Source organism: Borostomias antarcticus (assembly GCF_949987555.1).
Source record: "Borostomias antarcticus genome assembly, chromosome: 11".
NCBI lineage: Eukaryota > Metazoa > Chordata > Actinopteri > Stomiiformes > Stomiidae > Borostomias > Borostomias antarcticus.
Genome location: NC_140244.1, coordinates 2,038,720 through 2,065,389, shown reverse-complemented (window position 1 = coordinate 2,065,389; position 26,670 = coordinate 2,038,720). Strand labels below are relative to the sequence as shown.

Genomic DNA, 26,670 nt, shown 5'->3' with positions numbered 1-26,670 from the left:
GGACTAAGAGGCCTGGGGAGGTCCTAGAGTCAGGACTAAGAGGCCTGGGGAGGTCCTAGAGCCAGGACTAAGAGGCCTGGGGAGGCAGCGTTCAGTTCATATGCCCCCAGCCTTTGGAACACCCTGCCAGAGGACCTGAAAATGTCTGAGACCGTGGAGACTTTTAAGCGAGATCTTAAAACATACCATTTTAACATTGCTTTTGTCGTCTTTTTGTAGCTGTACTTGTCTTAAAATCCTAGTGTTTCTAAATTAGCTTTCTCTGTTTTTATAGTTTTTATTAAAATGTACACTATCTTTAATTTTTAAGTATTTTACTTTGTTCCTTTTAAATCTGTTCTCACTGTGTTTCTATGATTTATGTTTTTATCCATCTCTTTTTATGTAAAGCACTATGTGCTAAATTAATTTGTATGAATGGTGCTATATAAATAAAATGGCATTGACATTGAAAATTACATTTTAAAGTTGCTACCAAAAGGCTAATCGTGATTTTGTGTCAGTGGTAGACTGAACCTATAACTAATGTTTTGACCACTGGTGTTTCTCTGCTTTAGGCGTGTGTCTGCTGATGTGCCAGTTGGGTAAGTCTACATGTTTTTAGACTTAGCTTGTTAGAATTAGCTAGCATTCTATAACTAATCTGATACCATTGACTGACTAGCAGCGGAATGTTAGAGAACTCACTCAACGGTCATTGCTTTAGATAGAGAGCTGACTTCAGATCTGTTCCCTCCCAATCCCAACTGTAGCCAGCGCTACCAAGATGGTGTGCTACTTCACCAACTGGTCCCAGTACAGACCAGGGGTTGGGAAGTACACCCCCGCCAACGTGGACCCCTTCCTGTGCACCCACCTGATCTACGCTTTCTCTGTCATCAACCAAAGAAACGAACTGGTCACCTATGAGTGGAACGATGAGACCCTCTACCAGGCCTTCAATGGCTTGAAGAAGAGGCAAGTTGCAAGTATGCATAGGGACTTATTCCCAAATCCCCACCCCCCACCCCCAATCCAATACCATGAAAATGTTTTCATCCGTGCAATGAATGACTCACTGATCTCCATCTCCTCTCTCTAGCAACCCTAATCTGAAGACGCTGCTGGCTGTTGGTGGATGGAACTTTGGTTCAGGCCAGTGAGTATCTCCCTAAGTCACGCCAACGCCACGTGCAGTGCATATTCCCATTGCGGTATGGTCTTCTAAGAAACGCAAAATCTCCTCAGGTTCTCCATCATGGTTTCCAATGCTGCCAACCGTCAGACGTTCATCCAGTCGTCCATCAGATTCCTGAGGACTCACGGCTTTGACGGCCTGGACCTGGACTGGGAATACCCTGGGGCTCGAGGAAGCCCCCCAGAGGACAAGCAGAGGTTCACCCTGCTCTGCCAGGTGGGTTTCTCAAGGCCAGTGCCGTACTACAGTCCCCACCCAGATAGCAAGCGGACGTGTAATGATTCTGGGCCATATATGGGCCAGGACTAAGCCATAAGGGCCAGATCTGGCCTGTATATGGCCCAGATCCGCTTGCTATCTGGGCAGACCCCAATGGTGGTCAATCACACACCCTGACTGTACTTTGTAACCCAGAACTCTTTGCATTTATGCGTATGCAGGAGTTTCAGGCTGCTTACGCTGCCGAGGCCAAGTCCACTGGAAACCCCCAGCTCATGCTCACCGCTGCCGTGTCCGCTGGCAAGGGGACCATCGACGCCGGATATGAGATCGAAAAGATTGCCAAGTGAGCACAACAGCCATTTTAAATGGCAACCATTCTTGCTGAAAGAGAAGAGATTGCTCTCAATCAAGACCAAATTCATCGACGACGCTGTCCAAAACTTGTACAAATGTTGCCCGAATCTCACCCTCAATGGTATTCCTCAATTTCTTTCACCAGGACTATGGACTTCATCAATGTGATGACCTACGACTTCCACGGAGCCTGGGAGAGGTTCACTGGACACAACAGCCCCCTGTACCGTGGGTCTCAGGACAAAGGCGATCTCATCTACTTCAACACTGTAAGCTGGCATACGGAAACCTTATCAAACCCTATATGAGAATCAGTTGAAGACATGGCAGTTTGATCTTCATGCCTCATCGTACACACTTAGCTACACGGTCTAACACACATGATAGTCTATGTTATTACTTGCAGCCTTAGGGTCTTGAGCTACCTACCATACTGTACTTTACCATACCATTCTTTCTCTCTTCATCCCTCCATTACACACTCTCTCTCTCTCTCTCAGGACTACGCCATGAAGTACTGGAGAGACAAAGGCACCCCAGTTGAGAAACTGAACATGGGTTTCGCCTCCTATGGCCGCACCTTCCGTCTGTCATCGTCGGCCACCGGTGTGGGAGCCCCAGCAAGCAGCGCCGCTTCCGCTGGTCCCTACACACGTGAGGGCGGCTTCTGGGCCTACTATGAGGTAAGCGACCAGGGGGCCTTGAACCTAAACCCAACTGATCCTTCATGTTCAAACCAATGATCACCGCCGGTCATGAACCTCTCCAGACATGGCCTCGATTGTGGTTCAAGGCGCGATACGAAATGTTCGCCCTTTTTCTCCCTTCAGATCTGCACCATGAAGGGCGCCACGGTGGAGTGGATTGACGACCAGAAAGTTCCCTATGCCACCGATGGCACTGAGTGGGTAGGATTCGACAACAGGGAGAGCTATCAGACCAAGGTATGTTCGTCACCACATCATGAACATAACATTTGTGTTGTTGTGAGACTAGTCTGGTTTATTTGTGCGGTGCTTGACTAATGTCCATCTCACCTTGTTTCACACCATTCCACAGGTTCGGTATTTGCAGGAGAACAAGTTTGGAGGGGCCTTCGTTTGGGCTCTGGATTTGGATGACTTTAACGGACAGTTCTGCGGAGAGGGCAAGCACCCGCTGTTGGCACATCTCCAGACTCTCCTCGACGTCGGTAAGTCTTAGGGCGATTTTTCAGTACGTCAACTGCAGCCTCCCTGCATTTCGGTGGAACTCTTCTTGAAATGATTGTCTCCCGCCATCCAGAGCAGCCCCCCCCGCCTCCCACCACCACCGAAGAGCCTGAGGTTAGCACCCCCCGACCTCCCACCACCAGACCTCCCAAACCTCCCACCACAAAACCTCCCAGACCCACCACCCGACCTCCCAAACCTCCCACCACCAAACCTCCCAAACCTCCCACCACCATACCTCCCGTCACCGGCGTTCCAGGGACTCGCTTCTGCAAAGGCATGCCCGACGGCCTCTACCCTCACGAGGAAGACAGGAATCTCTTCTACATGTGCGCCGGAGGCAGGACCTACCTCAGGTCTTGCGGCAGTGGCTCTGTCTTCGATGACTCATGCAAATGCTGCGCTTGGCCCTGAGCATGAAGTATCCCACACAGCAATCCGATCAGGGCCATATACAGGCCAGATCTGGCTTAGTTCCGGCCCATATATGACCCAGATCCACTTGCTATCTGGGTAGGGTTTGTCTATCATGATGTATTGTATTAACGTCTCCATAAGCTAACAACACTAACATCAGCATTGATAACTTAAATTTTTGAATTTCTTTATTTCTTTCTTTCTATTTTTGTGTTTCTTTACTGATAAGATCCTGGGGGAAATAACTCTTTGTTTCTGCCGTGCTGTGAATCTCGTGCTTCCTTTTTAGTAATGGAAACATCTATTATTTTATTTAATACATTTAATTTTAGTTCAAGTGCATATAAATAAAAAGGTTTTTCTTGCTTTATATACTCTTGTTGTGCATTTTTCTTTTAACTGGTTCTCTCAGAGCATCCAACATCCAAATGGGAATACATAGTCTACTATACACAACCCACAGGTATAGTCATATACAATGATAATGCAGAAATCAAAATATAAGAGTACAAATAAACAGTGTAGTGCAGGTATCACTCATGATTTGCCCCAGGTGTTATGAGTCAAAGATGGCTAGGACCATGTGAAGAGACAAGAGTTCAAATTGATGCTTTACTTCGCCCACAAAAATGAAAATAACAAAAACCAGACCAACTCGAGAGGCTGAGTAACAGAGTATCTCTACATTGTCAGTTTCAAGCACAGAACACAACAATAGGGTTTGGGAAAATGTAGTCCCAGACCTGTCATCTTGTGTCTATTTGTCTGATTGCATAGGATTCTATGCAGTAGAGCCAATCAGACAAATAGATACACCTGTGTAGAAACAAGATGGTCGTGTCTGGGACTACATTTTCCCAAACCCTATAGCAGGGTTTGAATACTCTACTAATGAGGGTGAATGTCAGAACAAGGCACAGGTGTGGTGGGGGTGTAATGAGTCTTCAGCAGAACACAGCACAGGTGTGGCGCAGGCTTCTTCGCCGGAGCTGTGGCGCACTCGCTGGGACGGACTGCGCTCTGCTGCCCCCCGGCTCCTGGGATGCCTCATGACACCAGGTTCTTGCTGCAAAAGAAAAGTATTTGTTAAGTCTCTATTTTGGCCTGAGAAATATTCTAAAGAGTACATGCAGCATAAACTACAATACATGCTGACCAACATACACAGGTTGTGTAGTAACATCTGTAATATTTGACCGAGAAAACATCTTATTCTCACCCACAGACTGCTTATACTGGTTTCTGAGTATCAGTTGAGTACCTGCAGACTTCTCATCTTTTGCCAGATGAAAGTATGTTACCATATGATAATAGCATAAATGGAAGCCGGCCAGAATATGTATAAAGACATCTAGGGTTTGGTTACACTGTTAGCGTGCTTGCAAAAACTGCTATAGTTTGTCACGTGGTCAAGAACAAAGAATGGAAGAACATGGTTTGAGGGAGCAAACATGAGTTTAATGGTTTGTGTGTGGTGTTGCCTGCCTTGGGTTTCAATAAGAAGACTAAGGTAGAAAGAATATGATATTGCTATTGATACAATGGAATGTGAATGAAGGATGAAAACACAGGGGCAGACATGCTGAAATCCCCCCGATTCAAGTTATCACTGTTATCCAAAAGAAGATTGCTTATTCTTTAGCGTACATACATTCATATCTGATCTGGAATCTGTGAAATCCACCTGTGCAAAGCAATGGAACACTCACTAACAGTGATGTCATAATGAGAAAGAACATCTCTGTTGGGACTGAACAGGGCAGAGCACACCGGCAGTGGTTATGAGTTTTATTTGTTTATTTCGTCGGGACAATGCACATTAATGGACAGGTTTACATACACAGAGAGCTCTATACCCAGATAGCAAGCGGATCTGGGCCATATACAGGCCAGATCTGGCCCTTGTGGCTTAGTTCCGGCCCATATATGGCCCAGAATCATTACACATCCGCTTGCTATCTGGGTATATGAACAAACATGTAAATATGCCGGATTTAGCTATTAGCTCATTTGCATCCGCAGTCCCCAAACATACAAACATACAGTAAAATAAAAGACAGTGTTCCTCAGCTCAGCCTGGTCACAGTAAGAAGGTGAGAGATGTCAGGAGGCCTGACAGCTTGTGCGCCCAGGGCGGGCTTTCGGAGGAAGTGACGGGATTTGAGAACAACGCCACCACCTAACGCCACAAAGGGCGTGAGAGCTATTCAAACCCGAGGGACAAATGACATGTCCTGTAGTGCTTGCTCTAGCCCCGAGTCCAGTTACATGTTACAACACAATACTAACTCTTCTTAGTGACATCATGGCCAGAGATTTTAGCACCTGTGTTTGACTATTGTGAACTTTTTGATTATGATTAGATATTTCCTCTACTTTAATTGATTGATTTTTTTTTTCCAGATTCAGATTTTTATTAGCCAAGTACAGCAGGTATGAGGAGTTTGCCTTGGTCTGTGGGTGCATGGCATAAGTAAAAATAATAATAATAATAATAAGAAGAAGAAGAAGAAGAAATTATACTCAAGTCACCTGCTTATATTGGTTTCTGAGTTCTGAGTATCAGTTTAGTATCTGCAGACTTCTCATCTTTTGCCAGATGAAAGTGTGATACAATATGAGTGTAATTGGAGGCCAGCCAGAATATGTGCAGTATAAAGACCTTTAGGGTCTGGTTACACCGTTAGCGTGCTTGGAGAAAGTGTTACAGTTGGTCACGTGGTAAAGGACAAATAGCATAGACATAAATAATAGACATGAAAATAAACAAAGACATAAATAATAATAATAAATAATAATAATAATAATAAACAATAATAAACAGTGCATAATAGTGCATTAATTACTTTAGAATTAAGAAATACAAAATTCAATGCAAAGCAATGGGGAAAATGCACACAAATACACTAATGTCACAACAATGTAGGATTATGTTAATTTTATACTATTTTCTCTTATTATTTTATATTTAGGTATACATTTCCTTGGGTAACTGTTTTTTCCAGCAGAGGGTCTATAGACCCTTGAGCTGAGACCATCTCAGTACGTTTAGTGACGATCCCTTCAGGCTGTCTTCCTGTCTGCATATGTCAAGCAGTGTGTCACCAGAAGCAGATCACATTTGCACTGACAATATACAAAAAATGAAGCCGTGGTATTGTATGGGGTTTCGCGTGCTGGTGTAAAGTCACGTGCGCTCTCGGTGAAAATGGGTCACGCTGACATCTCAGGGCATGGAGGATAGTGAGGACTGGAGATCTGTTTCCTGGCTGTTATACTTGACAGTATTCCCTCTTCTGTACAGTAGCACTACAGCCCAAGCTACAGTAACATTCAAACCTTTATACTCTTAAAGCACTGAGGTTTCCCTCATTTACAGTTTATAATAAACATGTATTCACTTATGAGTGTTACAACAATTACCGACAACTCTCATGTTACCACAGATTGGCAGAATACATTATTAAAATTGTAACAGATAAAAGTTAGAAAAAAAAAATCTGTTGAATTTTGTCTGCACAACTGTGAATGTTACTCTTTCAACACGCATGAGTATCCCATGAGTGTAAACAGATACTCTGTGTATACTCTTTGTGTATACTTGCAGGTATTATGAATGCGTATTATGGGTATGGATGGAATGCATTGTTGACAACAATGTATGTGTATACTATGCTACTCAAAGTCCTTGTCTGTTTTACCATGTCTAAACTTTATGTATATTACATTGCTGTTGCTGTAATATGCAGTACAGAGAATGGCACTCTCCAAGCCCCTGGTGAGGGTTAGGCAGTTCTCCTTCACATTCTAAATTATATATACTGTCTTTTTAATGTATATGTGTAAATAAAGAAACAAATCTCTCCTATCTCTGACTGAACTTTACCAATATCGTCCAATGTGTGTATTCTTTCATCACTAAAAGGCCATTAACGTCATCCAACATCCGACATACAGTATGTTCTTACCCTGATGTCATCCACTTCTCATTGTGTCTGTCTGACACAATGAGACCACCATTGTGGGGTATGTTGTGTAAATGTTGTGCCTAGAACACCATCATAATTTCATCTCGTCATTCTCACCCTGATGTCATCTACTTCGCATTGTGTCCCTCTGGGAGACCGTGTCTATTTTGGGGTAGGTTGTGTAAATGTTGTGACCAGTAACACCATCATAATTTGTCTGGTCGTCGGCCTGTAACCCGAGAGACGACCTTAGTGTGTCGTTACACCAGCGTGATACATTCCTCCCCTCAACTCCCTCTGGGACTTTCCCGCTCAGAAGAGAGAGAGTTGTGAGATGTACACAACAACAACGATGAGGACAGCGTGTTTAACGGGTGAGATTTCTGTCTCTTATTTTTCCTGCATTTTGTTTTAAATGTCCCTTTTTTGCATTCCGTTTTATGTGTTGCACTTTGTCTTGATGCTTTTAATGTCTTGTGTAAAGCACTTTCAATTGCCTTGTTGCTGAAACGTGCTATACAAATAAACTTGCCTTGCCTTGCCTCTTTTAATCATCTTTTTGTGTGTGCAATGTTTTTTCCCATTGCAAAGTGTTGCAACATAATGTAACTGTTATTTGTTTGCATAGCTATCAACATTTAATGAAGTATTCATTTCTTATAGGACTGCATCTACTAATTCAGATGGGTGAGCAACATATTTTTATATTAACTTCCTGTAATATTTCAGATTTCAGATGTGACTTCACTCACCTGGATTACTGGTGATTGATAAATGCTTCATGATGGTTTACAAAAGTTTCAATACGAAAACGACTGTTTATCATGCAGTTTATACAACCCTATCAAGTGTGCACTGGTCATCAAATACTTTTTTTCTCCATACAGCAAGTGCCACCAAACTGGTGTGCTACTTCAGTAACTGGTCCCAGTACAGATTTGGAGCAGGTAAATACCTCCCGGAGAATGTGGACCCGTACCTGTGCACTCACCTGGTCTATGCCTTTGCGTCCATTAATTATGCTAATGAGCTCATCCCCTCGGCGTGGGGCGACCAATCACTGTACCAGTCCTTCAACAGCCTGAAGACGAGGTGAGTTTTACACTCACAATTCACACCGATTGACACGAATCGCACTTTTGTTTTTCTTGGAATACCTGTACACAAACACACACACACACACACACACACACACACACCTCTTTCGTTCTCAGTCCCAGTGCGGCGTATAGAGAAAGACAGAGACAGGCTGTATGGAGGATAATTACCAGCTATCTCCTGTGTTTGTCCAGAAACCCTGAGCTGAGGACTTTGCTGTCCATCACAGGGACTGACGATGAAGGCGCACAGTGAGTCACGTCTCTCCTCCTTGTGCGAGGGCGCCCTCTACTGACAACACTGAATACTAATCTGGGGGAAAGAGAATAGTTTTGCTTCTAGTTTATTCCTTACCCAGATAGCAAGCGGATGTGTAATAATTCTGGGCCATATATGGGCCGGAACTAAGCCACAAGGGCCAGATCTGGCCTGTATATGGCCCAGATACGCTTGCTATCTGGGTACTGTTTATATTAATCTACTGTCACTGAAACTTTGGTGGAAGGCCAGTCGTGTGCAGTAGAAGAGATTTAGATTGCTATTCTTGCACTTTGCCTTCAGCACTAGATTATGCTCTTAGTCACTTGTTTTAGAAAGAAGATGCACTTGTGAGTTCTGGCAAGTAGTAGTACATTGGCTTTTCCTACGTTAAATGCAAATATTGTAAATCTCTTTGGATAAAAGTGTCAGCTAAATGACTGTAATGTGATGTAATGTGATGTGTAGCAATCATCCCGTGTGGCTCTAGGCAGTGTGGGGCTGTAGGTCAAAGTGTGGTGAAGGTGTTGGGGCCCTGGAGAGGGGAGGGATACAAGGAAAGACAGAATCTTTTTTCTTTTTTTTTTTGCTAATTTACATGACTCAGTAGTCATCAGTTGCAGGATGTATCTGTTAATGCTACTTATTTGTAAAAAAAATAATAACAATAATTAAAAACAACAACAACAACAACAATAACAATAATAACCTTTATTGTATTGTACTTATAAAATAATAATAATAATACTAATACTAATACTAATACCAATAATAATAATAATAATAATAATAATAATAATAATAATAATTTACCGTAAATGTATGTCCGTACCAAAAGTTCTATTTTCTCCTCAGGTTCTCCATCATGGTTTCCAATGCTGCCAACCGTCAGAAGTTCATCCAGTCGTCCATCAGCTTCCTGAGGACTCACGGCTTCGACGGTCTGGACCTGGACTGGGAGTACCCCGGATCTGGACGCAGCCCCCCCGAGGACAAGCACAGGTTCACCCTGCTCTGCAAGGTGGGCTAGCAGAGTCACTATTACACACATCAGACCGTGGGCAGGATTTGTGATCCTTGCTATTCATTTAGCTGTGTGTAGGCTATCTTGACCGATTACATGGAACCAACGGCTACTCCAGACAGGTTACAGATTATTGATTATTCACACACCTTTTGAGGAATTGTGGGAGAGAGAGGAGGACATACAGCACAGGGCCCAGGTCGGATTCAAACCCACTGCAGTAAGGGCTAGCCTTTATGAGGAAGCCTTTTGAGAACCAATGTTTCTCATATCTCCTGTTTCTGTAGCGTGAGGCAACTTGATGTACAACTAACCCCCCCCTGGACATGATGCTAGTATGTCGCAGGGACTTACCCCCAAATGCAACCCTGCATGCCAAACAGGGAACTTTCAAACTATTTTCAAAGTCTTTGGTATGACTCAGCCAGGGATCGAACACACAACCTCCCAGTCTCAGGGCGGACACCCTAACCACAAGGCCACTGAGCTGCGAGCCTTTATGGTACGCACTTTAACCACATGAGCCACGGAGGCAACCCCGAGGACTTAAGTATTTTATCCATGTCATTGTCTGTGTTAGAAACCTAGTTAACTCAATATTTTCTAGCTAGTTAACTCACTTCTAGGAGGAGTGTACTGGGTTTTATTATATGAAATACATATATGCTAAAATGGATTTCAGAGATAGCTAACATAGTGGTCCTATGTAGGTAACATCTCTGTAAACATTTATCTGCTTTACTCATAGTGTTACGTTTCTTATGATAAAGTATTTTTTCCATGCTTAGTGCTCTGTAAAATGTCCCTAGTCAAAACATTTTCCAGGAGCTTGCTTGATCATCTCGTTGAGAGAGGTCAGAGAATGAGTTTTCTCCGGAGGGTGGCTGGGGTCTCCCTGAGAGATCGGGTGAGAAGTTCAGTCATCCGGGAGAGACTCGGAGTAGAGCCGCTGCTCCTTTGCGTCGAAAGGAGCCAGTTGAGGTGGTTCGGGCATCTAGTGAGGATGCCTCCTGGGCGCCTCCCTAGGGAGGTGTTCCAGGCGTGTCCGGCTGGGAGGAGGCCGCGGGGTAGACCCAGGACTAGGTGGCGGGACTACATCTCCGCACTGGCCTGTGAGCGGCTAAAGATTCCCCAGGCAGAGCTGGTTGATGCTGCTAGGGAAAGGGATGTCTGGGGCCCCCTGCTGGAGCTGCTGCCTCCGCGACCCGACCCCGGATAAGCGGATGAAGATGGATGGATGGATGGATGGATGGATGGATGGATGGATGGATGGAGTTCACCTATATTGGCTCCAACCCAGATAGCAAGCGGAACTGGGCCATATACAGGCCAGATCTGGCCCTTGTGGCTTAGTTCCAGCCCATATATGGCCCAGAATCATTACACATCCGCTTGCTATCTGGGAATGGGCCAACTGTTTTTGCTTCCCTCTGGAAAATTAGGGTTGGATCACTACCCCCCCCCCTTTTCTCTCCGCAATGCACACTGTGTTGCCTCTGTCTATGAAAGGTGCTATTTAAATAAAGTTTAATTTGATTTAGAAACAGTAGCAAAATCCTCAGGGGTATTCAACTCGGGTACGTTTACTTCCCCAGGAGCTTTCTGAGGCTTACGAGGCAGAAAGCACGGCCAGTCGAAAAACACAACTGATACTTTCAGCAGCAGTAGCAGCCCAGAAGGACACCATAGACCAGGGATATGAAGTTGCAGAGGTGTCCAAGTAAGACTCTGTTCAATTGGTTGATCAAACCCAGACAGCAATCCGATCAGGGCCATATACAGGCCAGATCTGGCTTAGTTCTGGCCCACATATGGCCCAGATCCGCTTGCTATCTAGGAATTGTGCTCATAATTAAACCTAATCATTGGATAACCCTATACTGATCAACTGGATTGTTTGTGTGTGTGTGTGTGTGTGTGTGTGTGTGTGTGTGTGTGTGTGTGTGTGTGTGTGTGTGTGTGTGTGTGTGTGTGTGTGTGTGTGTGTGTGTGTGTGTGTGTGTGTGTGCGTGCGTCAAGGTACCTGGACTTCATTAGCGTTAAGACATTTGACTTCGGAGTAGATCAAGCAAATGTCACCGTCCACCACAGTCCACTGTATGGAGGGAGACACAACAATGAAACCAACATAGTAAGAAACGTGTTTTTCCATCGTAGCATCCATTACATTAATCAATGCATCCATTACATACACCTAGCCGAAGTTAGTTCCGTTATTTTTCAATCGTCTCAGACTATTTCTTGGAATAGTTCTCAAATACCTCTGACAACAATAGTGTTCCCAGCCCAGATAGCAAGCGGATGTGTAATGATTCTGGGCCATATATGGGCCGGAACTAAGCCACAAGGGCCAGATCTGGCCTGTATATGGCCCAGATCCGCTTGCTATCTGGGTAGGTAACAAAGTGCTCTTCCTCCGTAGGACTATGCTATGCGCTACTGGCGTGACCGAGGGGCTCCTGTAGGGAAGCTGTTGATTGGGTTCCCCAGCTACGGACGCTCCTACACCCTCTCGTCAGCAGAGACAGGGGTGGGAGTACCGGTCAGTGGCCCGGCGACCCCCGGCCCCTACACCCAGGAGATGGGCCTCTGGGCCTACTATGAGGTCAGATAGAGGTTGATCTCTCTCTCTCTCTCCCTCCTGCCATCTCTTGTCTCTCTTTCTCTCCCTCCCTCCTTCCCTCAAGCTCTCTCTTCCCAGATAGCAAGCGGATGTGTAATGATTCTGGGCCATATATGGGCCGTAACTAACCCACAAGGGCCAGATCTGGCCTGTATATGGCCCAGATCCGCTTGCTATCTGGGTTTCTTTCTCTCTGTCTCCCTCTTTATCTCCATCCCTCCTTTCATCTCTCTCTCTCTCTCCTTTCTCTCAGTGATTCATTTGACCCCTCTAATAGCGCAGTGGACAGACTACAGGATAACCTCACAAACAGCACGCAGATGTCGCTAAGCCATATCGACTGGACGGCAGTCGATTTGACGCGTGTCCCCTGTCGTCTTCCCCCCCCCCCCAGATCTGCTCGTTCCTCATAGGGACTTCTGTCCAGTGGGTGGACAGACAGAGCGTCCCATACGCTGTCAAGGGGGATAATTGGGTGGGTTACGACAATCAGCAGAGCTACACTGCTAAGGTAGGATTCTCACAAGGTGTTTGGATATATTAGTGTATCCTGTGATATTCTTTGTATATACGTGTTTATTTTATCTGCAACTTAAAGTATGCGTCAGTGGTTATGACAGACCCAGATAGCAAGCGGATGTGTAATGATTCTGGGCCATAAATGGGCCGGAACTAAGCCACAAGGGCCAGATCTGGCCTGTATATGGCCCAGATCCGCTTGCTATCTGGAGGGATAGCAAGAGGGAGGGATGCTTGTGGGGGAAAAAAAGTGTAATTCCCAATATTTTCTCTCTCAATTTTGGCAGCTTTCTCTTTCCGCTGTCTTTCCCAACAGGTCAGCTATCTGAAGAATAAGCAGTTTGGAGGTGCCTTTGTGTGGAGTCTGGCCATGGACGACTTTTCTGGGACGTTCTGTGGACAGGGCAGATACCCACTGATATCACACCTGAAGACCCTGCTAAATATCGGTGAGGTCAAAACTTGAACTTGAATCCCAGATAGCAAGCGGATCTGGGCCATATACAGGCCAGATCTGGCCCTTGTGGTTTAGTTCCGGCCCATATATGGCCCAGAATCATTACACATCCGCTTGCTATCTGGGATGGGTTCAATCCTACCGAAAGTCCGCAATGAAATGAGAAGAGACTGATCTGTTAGAATCTTCCAGAACTGTTAAGAGGTGTAGCCTTTATTATAGGCCTACTAGCTTTCATTACTGACCACCTGATACTTGTCGTTAGGTTGGACGCCGCTCACATCACCCACGCAAACGTCGGAGGTCACGCTGCCCAGTAGCACCTTCTCATCCACCTCCGACAACACTGCTGAACCACCTTGGGACCCGGAAACATTCTTCACAGCCACAACTACACAAACCACCAAATCAACCAGGAAGGTCGACAACTGCCCGCAGAACACCGTTGCGGTCACAACTCCTGCGGCCGCCAGCAGCTTCTGTTTGCAGAGACAGGACGGGGTCTACTTCAAATCGAAAAATCCCAAGTCGTTTTACAAATGCGACCACGGCAAAACGTACGTTTTGCGATGCCACGCACAGACGACAGAGACGAGTAGCACGGGACGAAGTCGGATATCGCAAACAGTAGTTGTGCTGATTCTAGGGGTGACATCGCTGCTTTGTGTTTTGGATGTGTGGATGGATTCACCGTCACTGACTCTGGATACGTGACCGTGGATGGATGAGGGGTCTGCCACCTGCTGCCACACGCGGCCCCTCTCCAGGGAAAATGAATGTATTAATAAATGTATTACTTGGGGTGCCCCGGTAGCTCAATGGGTTGGGGCGCTTAGCCTACCATGTAAAGGCTAGTCCTTTCTGCAGCGGTGTGGGTTCGAATCCGGCCCACGGCCTTTGCTGCATGTCTTTCTCTCTCTCTCCCACTTTACCTGTCTGTCACCTACACTGTCCTATCCCAATAAAGCAGAAATGGCCTAAAAAAATCTATTACTATTACATACATGTATTAATTACTAAAATAAATGGTCATGTTGGCATTCAAGTCTATCTAGCTAGATAGCAGCAGACAGTAATCCAGCACAAATTGATGTATAAAAATCCACCAGAATATGCCGGAAAATTAACTGCTTGAGCTTATAGGGGTAGTGTGCTATTTTGGACATTTAGCCCCAGCCATATAGGCTATTGTTGCAGAATTTCTGTATAACTTAAATTTCAATAAAATAAAAAAGGGAGATTTTTTTTTTTTTCCCCAGCCTCGTGTGTGTGGGGGGTACTCATATCCAAGCCTTACCATGCACGTAAACACAACGGATTGTGAGTCCCCACTTCGCTAGATGTCTGTAGCAAAGAAGGAAAAAAGATAATGTTAATTCATTATTATATCAGCTCCATATACCACCTATAACCTCTACAACCTCTCTACACACCTCTCATTTGACCTGCATAATCACTAGGCTATAGGTCTATCTGTATAAACATGTTAGTTTGTAAGTTTGTATGTTTAGCCTCCACAATACTAGTCAGAGGTCATTCTTTTATATATTTCATGAGACAGATGGCTATCCTCTCTTCTGGACTGATGGGTGTCCTGAAGTTGACCTTAGCTCGCCACGACGCCACCGCTACAGGCGAGATGATGAGGATAAATATCAATCAATCAATCAAAGCTTTATTTATATAGCGCATTTCATACCCAGAGGCAACACAATGCGCTTTACAGAGAACAAGGGAGGTGGGCAGACATCCCACCCCTACATATTCCAGAGGGAAGCAAAAAAAACAGTATCACCCAGGGGCCAGATAAGTGAGCTGTAAAAACTCTTCCCTGACCTCTCAACAAGGCGATCGAGCAAGCTCCTGGAGTATGTTTGTCTACCGGCTAAGAACATTTATAGAGCAATAAATAAAATTAAATTACATTTTCAGAGTAAGAGAGGCTAATAACATCATAGGAGAGACATGGCAAACATTGGTGTATGTCTGTGTGTGCATAAATGTGCCTGGGCCCAGATAGAGGCAGGGCAGCAAATAGCTGCTCGGTGCCACTAGGTGGCGGTATCGTGCGTTGGGGTCATCTGGCTGCCAGACCGTCAAAGAAGTCCACTTCCACCACATTCAACCATGGCGGCCGCCTTGAGAGGGAGTATCGTAACTTTGGCCAAGGTGAGTCGTTAGGGGATGCTCAGATATAACACACACCTGTCAGACGTGTACCATGTCAACTGCGAGTAGTAGTTGTGACTGTACGTGCTTTGTTAACACGTTATATTGCGATTGACACTAACAACGAGATGACTTAGCGAGGTCGGAAGGCTGTTAGCTAAAGAAGCTAAGCGGCTAACGTCAGCTAGCTCCCTTTCACGTCATGACGTCATGACGTTGAGGATGCAGCTCGCTAACAACCGGGCTTAGTTTTCTAGACATGGTCTTCTGCCTTGAACAGTGTATGGACTGGTTTATAATCCTGTCATGTAACAACCTGAATGTCAGCTAGTAGGTCAGCCAGGTCACTAGCTAGCTAAGCCAACTGGCTTGTAAGACAGTGATGCACTAATGTGACTTGAGGGCCACATCTATCCCTTCAGACTACCCTGAGGGCCACATCTATCCCTTCAGACTACCCTGAGGGCCACATCTATCCCTTCAGACTACCCTGAGGGCCACATCTATCCCTTCAGACTACCCTGAGGGCCACATCTATCCCTTCAGACTACCCTGAGGGCCCGTCTATCCCTTCAGAGTACCCTGAGGGCCACATCTATCCCTTCAGACTACCCTGAGGGCCACATCTATCCCTTCAGACCCTCGTATGTTAGATTTCAAACCCTCGGCCACATCCCATATGTGAATTAGTGAAAATCGCGTGCAAACATTCAAGCGTAACCTCTGAAATGCCAATAAAAAGTGGTTTGGCCTTGTGTCGGACTTGCCATGGACTGTATGATTCTTGAAACTCGCCGAATGGGTCACAAATGTTAACATTTACAAATGAAACAAACTGAATATGTCTCTTATTGTTTGTCAATAGGGCCTCACTGGCCCCCGATGGCAGCAGCTGGCCTTCCGGCCACTAAGTGGTACCGCCAGCCTCTGTGGCCCCGAGGCGCCCCCGGCACGCGCCGACGCCACCTTCAAAGTGACCATGGTCCCTGGGGACGGAGTTGGACCTGAGCTGATGACCGCGGTCAAGGATGTGTTCAAGGTACCATCAGCTGGACCTTCAACTTCATTCCCTTGTCAGTGTGTCGGTTGTAAAAGTCTGCACACGTCATCGCCATGTTAAATTGGATTTATTAACAAGCATCCAGAGATATTTTCTCTGTGAAATCTGCTAGATGTTAAAATAATCCCCCCCCTACTTTCTCAACCTCACCATATCTCCCTAATCACATTCACAACATTAGGATAAGTAGCATAGTCGTCCATTTCATCCAAACAAAAACACTTTCAATTCTCCCTCCTTCTCTTCAAATCATGCATTGTCTATTGTTTGTTACGTGTTGTCTATTGTTTGTTATGTGTTGTCTATTGTTTGTTACGTGTTGTCTATTGTTTGTTACTTGTGGTCTATTGTTTGTTACTTGTGGTCTGTTTGTTACTTGTGGTCTATTGTTTGTTACTTGTGGTCTATTGTTTGTTACTTGTGGTCTGTTTGTTACTTGTGGTCTATTGTTTGTTACTTGTGGTCTATTGTTTGTTACTTGTGGTCTGTTTGTTACTTGTGGTCTATTGTTTGTTACTTGTGGTCTGTTTGTTACTTGTGGTCTATTGTTTGTTACTTGTGGTCTATTGTTTGTTACTTGTGGTCTATTGTTTGTTACTATTGTTTGTTACATGTTGTGTGTACTGTCCTGTGTTTATCTGCATGCAGGTTTGAAATAAAGTATGATTGATTCTCTCTGGTACATATTGGTACCAGTGCCTTCTACACTGAGTTTTAAACCCTTTTTTGTATCCCTGTCTTGTATTTATATTGTTGTATGTGTTTTTTTTTATGGACCAGTGTCCGATTAATAAAGGTGATTGATTGATTGATTGATTGTCTCTCTCTCTCCCCTCAGGCTGCCGACGTACCCGTGGAGTTTGAGGAGTTCCACCTGAGCGAGGTGCAGAACATGGCGAGTGAGGAGAAGCTGGACGAGGTGCTGGCCTCCATGAAGACCAACAGGGTGGCCATGAAAGGTAAGAGGCCGTGAGTGGGGAGGGTCGGCAGGTCTGGGGAGGTTCCCTTCCCCCCTCCTCGCCTCGCTGTCCTCATCTGCAGTCGGTGATCAAGTTAGGACTGAAGTGAACAGCTAACGGTTCTGACAGAGGATTCAAGTCCCTCCTCAAAACCCATCTCTTCTCCCTCACCTTTAATTAGTTCCTGCCGGCCCCCCTGGTAACCCAATTATTGCCATTTTAGTTCCTTTTTACTTTATTTTGTAATTTGCTGCATTTTTTATTTTTATTTTATTTTGTTGTCTGTGTCTTTGCACTTATCTGTATTTGCACTTCTTATGCTTTTGTATTTATATCTTTTGCTTTTATCTGTACAGCACTTTGGTTCAGCGTCAGCTGTTTGTAAATGTGCTATAGAAATAAAATTGACTTGACTTGATTTGAGGATAAGAGGAGAATGATAGGTTTTTCAGCTAAGTTAAGAGGGTGGGGTTATTATTTTGGAGGTTTAATAGTGTTTGTAGAGGTAACTAACCAGCAAAGGAAAATTGATTCCACTTTTCTCTGCATGTGCAGGAAAGATTCACACCCCAATGGAGTTCAAAGGGGAGCTGGCCTCCTATGAGATGCGCCTCAGGTAAGGGTGCGGTCTATCGTCCGTCGCTAGCGCCGCGTGATGACGTGTGTGTTGGGGGCGTGGGCTCATTTCTCAACCCTCCTCCGGTTCTCGCGGCCAGGCGGAAGCTGGACCTGTTTGCGAACGTGGTGCACGTGAACAGCCTGCCGGGCTACAGCACGCGCCACAACAACCTGGACATGGTGGTCATCCGCGAGCAGACCGAGGGAGAGTACAGCGCTCTGGAGCACGAGGTACAGCGCCGTACACCTCCACCGTTTACAGTACACCTCCACCGTTTACAGTACACCTCCACCGTTTACAGTAGCCCTCCACCGTTTACAGTCCACCTCCACCGTTTACAGTAGCCCTCCACCGGTTACAGTAGCCCTCCACCGTTTACAGTAGCCCTCCACCGTTTACAGTACACCTCCACCGTTTACAGTAGCCCTCCACCGGTTACAGTAGCCCTCCACCGTTTACAGTAGCCCTCCAAAGTTTACAGTACACCTCCACCGTTTACAGTACACCTCCACCGTTTACAGTAGCCCTCCACCGTTTACAGTAGCCCTCCACCGTTTACAGTACACCTCCACCGTTTACAGTAGCCCTCCACCGGTTACAGTAGCCCTCCACCGTTTACAGTAGCCTTCCAGAGTTTACAGTACACCTCCACCGTTTACAGAACACCTCCACCGCTTACAGTACACCTCCACCGTTTACAGTACACCTCCACCGTTTACAGTAGCCCTCCAGAGTTTACAGTAGCCCTCCAGAGTTTACAGTAGCCCTCCAAAGTTTACAGTAGCCCTCCACCGTTTACAGTAGCTCTCCAGAGTTTACAGTAGCCCTCCAGAGTTTACAGTAGCTCTCCAAAGTTTACAGTAGCTCTCCACCGTTTACAGTAGCTCTCCACCGTTTACAGTAGCCTTCCAGAGTTTACAGTAGCCCTCCAAAGTTTACAGTAGCCCTCCAGAGTTTACAGTACACCTCCACCGTTTACAGTAGCCCTCCAAAGTTTACAGTAGCCCTCCAGAGTTTACAGTACACCTCCACCGTTTACAGTAGCCCTCAAGTTTACAGTAGCCCTCCAAAGTTTACAGTAGCCCTCCAAAGTTTACAGTAGCCCTCCAGAGTTTACAGTAGCCCTCCAAAGTTTACAGTAGCCCTCCAGAGTTTACAGTAGCTCTCCAAAGTTTACAGTAGCCCTCCACCGTTTACAGTAGCCCTCCAGAGTTTACAGTAGCTCTCCAAAGTTTACAGTAGCCCTCCACCCTTTACAGTAGCCCTCCAGAGTTTACAGTAGCCCTCCAGAGTTTACAGTAGCTCTCCACTGTTTACAGTAGCCCTCCAGAGTTTACAGTAGCTCTCCAAAGTTTACAGTAGCCCTCCAGAGTTTACAGTAGCCCTCCACCGTTTACAGTAGCCCTCCAGAGTTTACAGTAGCTCTCCAAAGTTTACAGTAGCTCTCCACCGTTTACAGTAGCCCTCCAGAGTTTACAGTAGCCCTCCAAAGTTTACAGTAGCCCGTCTTTCTGCTGGCTTCCAAAACGAATGCTGGGCTAGGCAAGAGATATTGGCCGGGTTTCCTGATAAAGAACCTTCTTAAGGAACTTTCTTAAGCAACCCTGTGCATGGGAGTTAAAAAGTACTTTGGAGTTGTGCTTCTTAACTCGTTCGGGAAACCCGGCCATTTACGTCAAGAAGCGGTGGTGCTCATGGGAAATGCAGTCTTCTTTCCGGGAAAACACTACCGCTTTTGCCCACAGGTGCCGCTAAAATCAACACAAACTGTGAAACTCCTCGTAGCTGCTTTAGCCTTTATTTAACTCAAAACATGAGAACTCATAACTACCTTAAAAACAAAGGAAACGTATAGTTTTCTTTGTTGGACCCACCGTTAAGATTAAGAATGACAATTTAGTATGAATGCAAATTAAAAACGTTTAAGCATGACCAGGAAGAAATGTTGTGTTGTTATTATACTCTGATGTACGTGGCGTGTTTTTCGGCGGCGCCAGAGTGTCCCCGGGGTCATCGAGTGTCTGAAGATCATCACCAGGGTGAAGTCCCGGCGCATCGCCAAGTTTGCGTTCGACTACGCCACCAAGAAAGGTCGCAGCAAGGTCACCGCCGTGCACAAGGCCAACATCATGTGAGTCACCAGAGATCCCATTCCTCTTCTGGGCAGCTTCCTGGACTTGGATCAAAATGGATTCGAGTGGATCTCAGTTGAAGATCATTTTTTTTGTTTAGAAAAATATCTTATTTGTCTTAAAAATATATCCATTATAATTATATCCCTTGTCCCACTGCCTTTTAAGCAGGGAATGAACAAATGGTTGTTTTATGTTGAAAACATATTTTCCAGGGTGGACTGTATCATTTTTTGAACACTGGTTTTTTCTCCCGGTCTGTCCACAGGAAGCTAGCAGACGGCCTCTTCCTGCAGTGCTGCGCCGAGGTGGCGGAGCTCTACCCCAAGATCAAATACGAGAACATCATCATCGACAACTGCTGCATGCAGGTACTGTACGCGTCCACTAGGGCTGTCAAAAGTGCCACGATATTGAGTTTGAATATATTCAAATTCATTTAGTAAAGTTTGAACGATATTCAAATTTATATGTTATTTTTTAAACGATTTTTCATGAATATAATAGCCTAATAAAATACCCCTTGACTGTAATATTGTACTGTGAACACTGTTACCCCTCGCTGAGGTGTTAACTTTCATCTCTCGATAAGGTGCTGGGTCTGGATTATTGCCCGTAAATAAATTGTAGCCTATAAATGTTCTGTTATTAATGTAAATCACTGCATCATTTTGAATAAATAATATTATTTATTCATATTACAATATTCAAACTCTCAAATTTAGGTTTGAACTTCTTTTAAAAAAAAAAAAAAGATATTCACATTTTTTTCGAACTTCGATTTTTTTTGGGACAGCCCTAGCGTCCACCCGCAGGTCGGCTACGGCTCAGTGGTAGAGCGGGTCGTCCCGTGACCGTAGGGTCGGCGGTCCGAATCCCGCCTCCACATGTCGGAAGTGTCCTCGGGCGAGACACTGAACCCCAAATTGCTCCTAATGAGCAGGCTAGCACCTTGCGTGGCAGCTGCTGCCTATGGTGTGTGTGAATGGGTGAATGAGAAGCCCATCCAATGAGAGTCCAATAACCATTTAGCTCCACCCCCTTCCTCCCTCAACTGACAGTATCTTGTCATTGCTAGCAGGGAACGTACACAAATAACCCAGTTACCTTACTTAGGATGTCGTGAGTGTCTTTTTAACGGTGTAGCTCGCCCAATGCTCACGTGATGTACGTGGAAACCGAAGAACGTAAAAATCCCAGAAAGCTCATATCCCGCTTCTCCTTTGCTACCCACCCCTGTTGCTGTTCTCGCTGGTTTCTACGAACTCGTCCCCCCTGCTGTGATCCCCAGCTGGTCCAGAACCCGTACCAGTTTGACGTGCTGGTCATGCCCAACCTCTACGGCAACATCATCGACAACCTGGCCGCCGGGCTGGTGGGCGGAGCCGGCGTGGTGCCGGGGGAGAGCTACAGCGCCGAATACGCCGTTTTTGAGACCGTAAGTCTGCCTGTCTGCCTGCCTGCCTGCCTGCCTGTCTGTCTGCCTGTCTGTCTGTCTGCCTGTCTGTCTGTGCGTGTGTCTGTCTTTCTGCCTGTCTTTCTCTCTGTCTGCCTGTCTGTCTCTCTGCCTGCATCTCTGTCTGTCTGTCTCTGCCTGCCTGCCTGCCTGCCTGCCTGCCTGTCTGTCTGTCTGTCTGTCTGTCTCTCTCTCTGCCTGCATCTGTCTCTTTCTCTCTGCCTGCCTGTCTGTGCGTGTGTCTGTCTTTCTGCCTGTCTTTCTCTCTGTCTGCCTGTCTGTCTCTCTGCCTGCATCTCTGTCCGTCTGTCTCTGCCTGCCTGTCTGTGCATCTGTCTGTCTTTCTGCCTGTCTTTCTCTCTCTCTCTCTCTGTCTGTCTGTCTGCCTGCCTGTCTGCCCGCCTGTCTGTCTGTCTGCCTGTCTGTCTGTCTGTCTATCTGTCTGTCCATAGATGTCCCCCAGTCTAACTGTCCTGGAAGTCCTCTCTGGTTTACAGATCTTCTCTGTCCACGTCGCTCGCCTGCTCTTTCTTACTGGACCCTACATTTGTGTCTAACTGTAGAAAGAACCCAGCGCAGATTTTGACAGGAGCATCATCCCCTTGTATACTGCGTCTAACCCCCCCTGTTCAATCCCAGGGGGCCAGACACCCGTTTGCCCAAGCTGTGGGCAGGAACATCGCCAACCCCACCGCCATGCTGCTCAGCGCCGCCAACATGCTCCACCACCTCAAGTGAGTCGCGTTTTAGCATTTGGTTTGGAGCGTGTCCTGGCCACGCCCCTCGAATTGTCTCCAACGCATTCTGTACCATAGACGGTGTGTCCAGGACCCTTGAGCTCTCTTCAGAAACTTCAGTGAAACTTCTTAAAACACACCTCTTTAACATGGCCTTTGACCTCTAGCTTCCGTTTCTTAATGTTGTGCGTCTCTGTCTACCATGTTTGTCTCTCGTCTGTTCTGCCCCTATGTAAAGCGACCTTGGGTTTTATGAAAGGCGCTATATAAATGAGTTATTATTATTATTTATTATTACTGTACCACATGTACAGTAGACGGTGTGTCCACGACCCCCGACCTCTCCTCAGGGCCTACTGTACCACATGTAGCCAGTGTGTGAGCGAGCGTTTGGGCCCGGTCTCATGTGACTGTGTTGTGTTTCAGTCTGGAATACCACTCCCACATGGTGTCCGACGCGGTCAAGAGGGTCATCAAACAGGGCAAGGTGAGGTAGCGAGTGTGTGTGTGAGTGAGTGAGTGAGTCTCACGAGTGAGTGAGTGAGTGAGTGAGTGAGTGAGTGTGTGTGTGTGTGTGTGTGTGTGTGCGAGCGTATGTGCATGCATGTGCACGAAAAATAATGTGTAAAACCTTTCCCTTTGGGACTTGACCATTCATCAACTTTCTCACGAGGAAGCCTCAAGATTAAACTCTCTGACCGCTATTAACATTGATCCAGAAGTGTTTGGCGACGTCGTAGCTGAACTAGGAGGCGTGGGTCTGTGGGGAGACACGGTCCACATTTATGCACTAACTCTGTAAAAAGCACTTTGTGGGTCAGTGTTACGCAGACTTTCTTCAGCCAACAAATGTTGTACATCAAACGTCAAGGAGCATTTCACAACTCACATTGCATTCAGAATCACGAAATCTACATCTAAACCTAAACTATATAGTATTGTGAGAGTCTTTAATGACGCACTGGGACTTGGGTGTATGGTACATGTATGCATGTGTGAAGGACTCTTGAGGTGTGTGTTAGCCTAGCCCCCTGCTCTGTATCGTCCTCCATAAAGGCCTAAACTCACACTGCAAGTTATATGCATATTTTACATGGAATCTAACTCTTAAAGTCAGTCTTCTAACCACGGACAGAAGACTGAACACTAGCAGCTGTAGCTCGCACTGAACACCAGGGGTCCGCCCTTCGCCGTGTTGCGCTGCCGTGATGGGACGTGGCGTTCTGAAGGCGGAGCTTTGCGAGGGTCGTCCCTTATCGCATCATCAGAGATCGACGTTCGTTCACCGAAAGAACGGAGTCGCGATTGCAGAGTTTTGATACTCGTCCTCGTGTGTGTTAGAGAGAGAGAGAGAGAGAGTGTGATACACTGTGTTTTGTGTGTGTGTGTGTGTGTGTGTGTGTGTGTGTGTGTGTGTGTGTGTGCGTGTGTGTGTGTGTTTGTGTGTCAAATATTGTCACATGTGAACCCAAATAAAGATCTTAAAATGTGTCCCAGGTTCGGACACGGGACCTCGGCGGATACTGCACAACTGGGGACTTTGTGCGCACCGTCGTGGACAACCTGCGTTACCGCCCTGTTAACTAAGAAGCCCCGCCCCCCCCCCCCTCTTACCCCCCCCACACACACACACACACACCTGCCCTTTACCCTAATCTGGACATCCTAACACCGGATACATGTTGAGCCCCCCCCCCCTCCACCCCAAACAACCTGCCAAACCACCTGTTGCCCCCAGTCTGAGGTGAATAATGTTCAACTAACAATATCACCCCTCTTCTCTTCCTCTACCTCTTAAAAACATATTTTCTTGTCATTTTGCGCTATTTATTATGACTTTGTGACTTTTAGTCAACTATTTTCTTACTCTATACACCGTTTCTCTTCCCATCTCTTTCTTTCTCCTCTGCCCCTGCTGCTAGCTTGTTCCTGAACTCTGCTGCGAACGTTTTCCACGTTTGCTTAGTCATTCGATCTCTTCGTGGTTTCGGTTACGCTGCTTTTGTGTCATAATGACAATTATCTAATGGCAAAACAAGTCATGCCTGTCAATCACTCACCAACGGTATCGGTTAAATCACGCTCTGCCATTTCACAATCATGACAGAAGGACCTACAGTAAGCTTCTGTCTGTATCATGTACTGTATGTGGAGTGGGCCTCACGGTGGGCTGCACTCGCACCTGGAACAAGAACGAGCCGGCATCTGTTCACCTCCATACAGTGGCTGACATCTTTTAATCGTGTCATACTCATTACTCTGGGAATCGTCTCTCTGGGAACTGGATTGCTTTCCGATGAGTCATCGTTTTTTGAGAACCCCACTTGAGAACAGTTGGATAATTGTAGATCAACTCGAACCCAGAATCCTGGCACAGAGAGAGGACAACGTGTTTCATGGTAGCATGGGACTTTTATTCACTTATCTGAATGGTAAAATGGGACTTTAATTCGCTTATTGGATTGGTAATATGTCATCAAGTTTGGCCCATTTTCTCATGCATTGAAACTATCAATCCTTTTTTTCTTGCGATATATGAAAGTAATCTCGGTGTGATGTGTGTTTCTGTGTTGTGTATGTGGTCAAATGTGCACATTAACATGGTTGGAATCATTGTTATGACCAAGATCCATGGCCCTGGATGAGACACCCAAATGAGTAAGATACCCCACTGTAACCCCTAGTCCATCACGTCATAATGGCACATCTTTATTCTGGTTACATGACTTATTTGTGTATGACCGTTAACTATGAGCAGTGCTGCCATTGGCTAATTAAGGCTTGGATAGGGGTAACATGATTGGATGTTAAATCAGCCCATCATGAGAAACATCTTGGGTTCAGAATGTTACAGTAGCCAATGGACCTTTGTCATATGTTAACAAATACTTGTGAATGAATAAATGATGAAAGGAGTTGTGTGTTTGACTGTTTGTGTAAAAGAAAGATAGATTGGTTTATAGATTGATTAGTGACATCACCTAAACGATTTAGATCCCCAGTATTTGTAGATCAGTGTTCTTAAATGCTGAAGTATACATTTAATTTAAATTTGCTATTATAATTAATTGATATGTGTGGGGAAAATGTATATTGGTAGATGGAGCAATACAGAATACCATAATAACAAACTAATTAGAATAGATTAACATACTAATAATGTTTGTGGTATGGAGCATGGAAACCTAATGATTCACTACTACTACATGGATGTCATTGTGTGTGCGTGTGCGTGTGTGTGTGTGTTACATTGTCAATAGCAACCAAAACATCGCTCATCATAAGAGAACTAACAAATGCGTCACCAAAGAAACCAAAATAAACGATGTTCTTAAGGGAGTCCATGGTGGTACTCACTAACTACTGGCCAATAATTGAATAGTGTTACTAAAATAGACTCATGCCAACTTAGGATGGGGAGTGCCATGGCTATAAGGAACGGAACAGGGAAAATACGACCAGCTCTCAGAGGTGGAGAACAAGTGGTCTTCATCCCAGGTGAGGCGTAGCTCTCCAACTGAGGCGTGGCCCAGCTCAGGTGTGGCACATCCTAACTAACGAGGTGACTCTTCACACCTGACGAGGAGCGACCTGGAAGCCAACCTCGAAATGGAAAGAAACCAAAACCATGTGTGTGTGAGAGAGTAACACACTCCTTTTTGTTTGTGACAGGTGCGAACCGGAGATCTGGGAGGCTACGCCTCGAGCGACGAGTTCACCCGGGCCGTCATCGCCAACCTGGCGGTCTGAGAGTGTCTCTCTCCAACCCCCTCACACACACACACCCACGCTACCACGACCGTTTAAACAAACCGCCATTACACACTCTCCACTTCTAGAAGCTGCCGCTACACACTCATGCAAACGCACTCGATGAAATATACAGTAAATATACACAATCCTTCATGAGTCACACCGACTGTACACAACCACACCATATCCCTCTAACGAAGGCTTGCTTTCTACAGAAACATACCTGGTTTATAGACGAGAGATCGAAATGGGGATGAATCTTATAAGCAGCACAAATAAGTTAAAAACAACTGGCATTCCATTCTAGGGCTGTGTGCTTTCTACTCAACGATTCAATATCATATCCATAATACTGAATATTATTTTATTTGTTCTGTTATTTATTATCTTGAAGTGTTGTACATTGTTTTCTTGTTCATTCATGAACTGTAATAAATATATCACAATACCTGACACT

The 26,670-nt window shown here is 45.6% G+C and overlaps 3 protein-coding genes across 4 annotated transcripts; all 3 read left to right on the top strand.

Annotated features, from left to right (window-relative positions):
* Positions 1 to 766: 766 nt before the first annotated feature.
* Positions 767 to 3,378, top strand: LOC311315111 (chitotriosidase-1-like; the record flags this gene model as incomplete). Its single annotated transcript, XM_084445712.1, has 9 exons — positions 767 to 957; positions 1,082 to 1,138; positions 1,228 to 1,393; positions 1,618 to 1,742; positions 1,899 to 2,022; positions 2,254 to 2,436; positions 2,584 to 2,697; positions 2,813 to 2,945; positions 3,038 to 3,378. 9 exons carry the CDS (start codon positions 767 to 769, stop codon positions 3,376 to 3,378), a joined length of 1,434 nt encoding a protein of 477 aa, XP_084301838.1.
* Positions 3,379 to 8,032: 4,654 nt separating this feature from the next.
* LOC311315110 (acidic mammalian chitinase-like) lies at positions 8,033 to 13,337 on the top strand (the record flags this gene model as incomplete). The annotated part of the gene is made up of 9 exons (XM_084445711.1): positions 8,033 to 8,036; positions 8,237 to 8,441; positions 8,642 to 8,698; positions 9,561 to 9,726; positions 11,325 to 11,449; positions 11,749 to 11,860; positions 12,152 to 12,334; positions 12,747 to 12,863; positions 13,188 to 13,337. The coding sequence occupies 9 exons, from the start codon at positions 8,033 to 8,035 to the stop codon at positions 13,335 to 13,337; spliced, it is 1,119 nt and encodes a 372-aa protein (XP_084301837.1).
* A 2,116-nt stretch (positions 13,338 to 15,453) lies between these two features.
* LOC311315292 (isocitrate dehydrogenase [NAD] subunit beta, mitochondrial-like) lies at positions 15,454 to 26,577 on the top strand. 2 transcript variants are annotated; one of them, XM_084445928.1, is made up of 11 exons: positions 15,454 to 15,497; positions 16,363 to 16,536; positions 17,396 to 17,516; positions 18,072 to 18,132; positions 18,233 to 18,365; positions 20,133 to 20,266; positions 20,536 to 20,638; positions 21,559 to 21,705; positions 22,363 to 22,457; positions 22,887 to 22,947; positions 26,133 to 26,577. In XM_084445928.1, exons 1-11 carry the CDS (start codon positions 15,456 to 15,458, stop codon positions 26,208 to 26,210), a joined length of 1,149 nt encoding a protein of 382 aa, XP_084302054.1. In that variant the 5' UTR covers positions 15,454 to 15,455; the 3' UTR covers positions 26,211 to 26,577. The 2 variants fall into 2 exon arrangements, with proteins under 2 accessions (XP_084302054.1, XP_084302053.1); XM_084445927.1 differs by lacking the exon at positions 26,133 to 26,577 and adding an exon at positions 23,958 to 25,322.
* Positions 26,578 to 26,670: the final 93 nt, after the last annotated feature.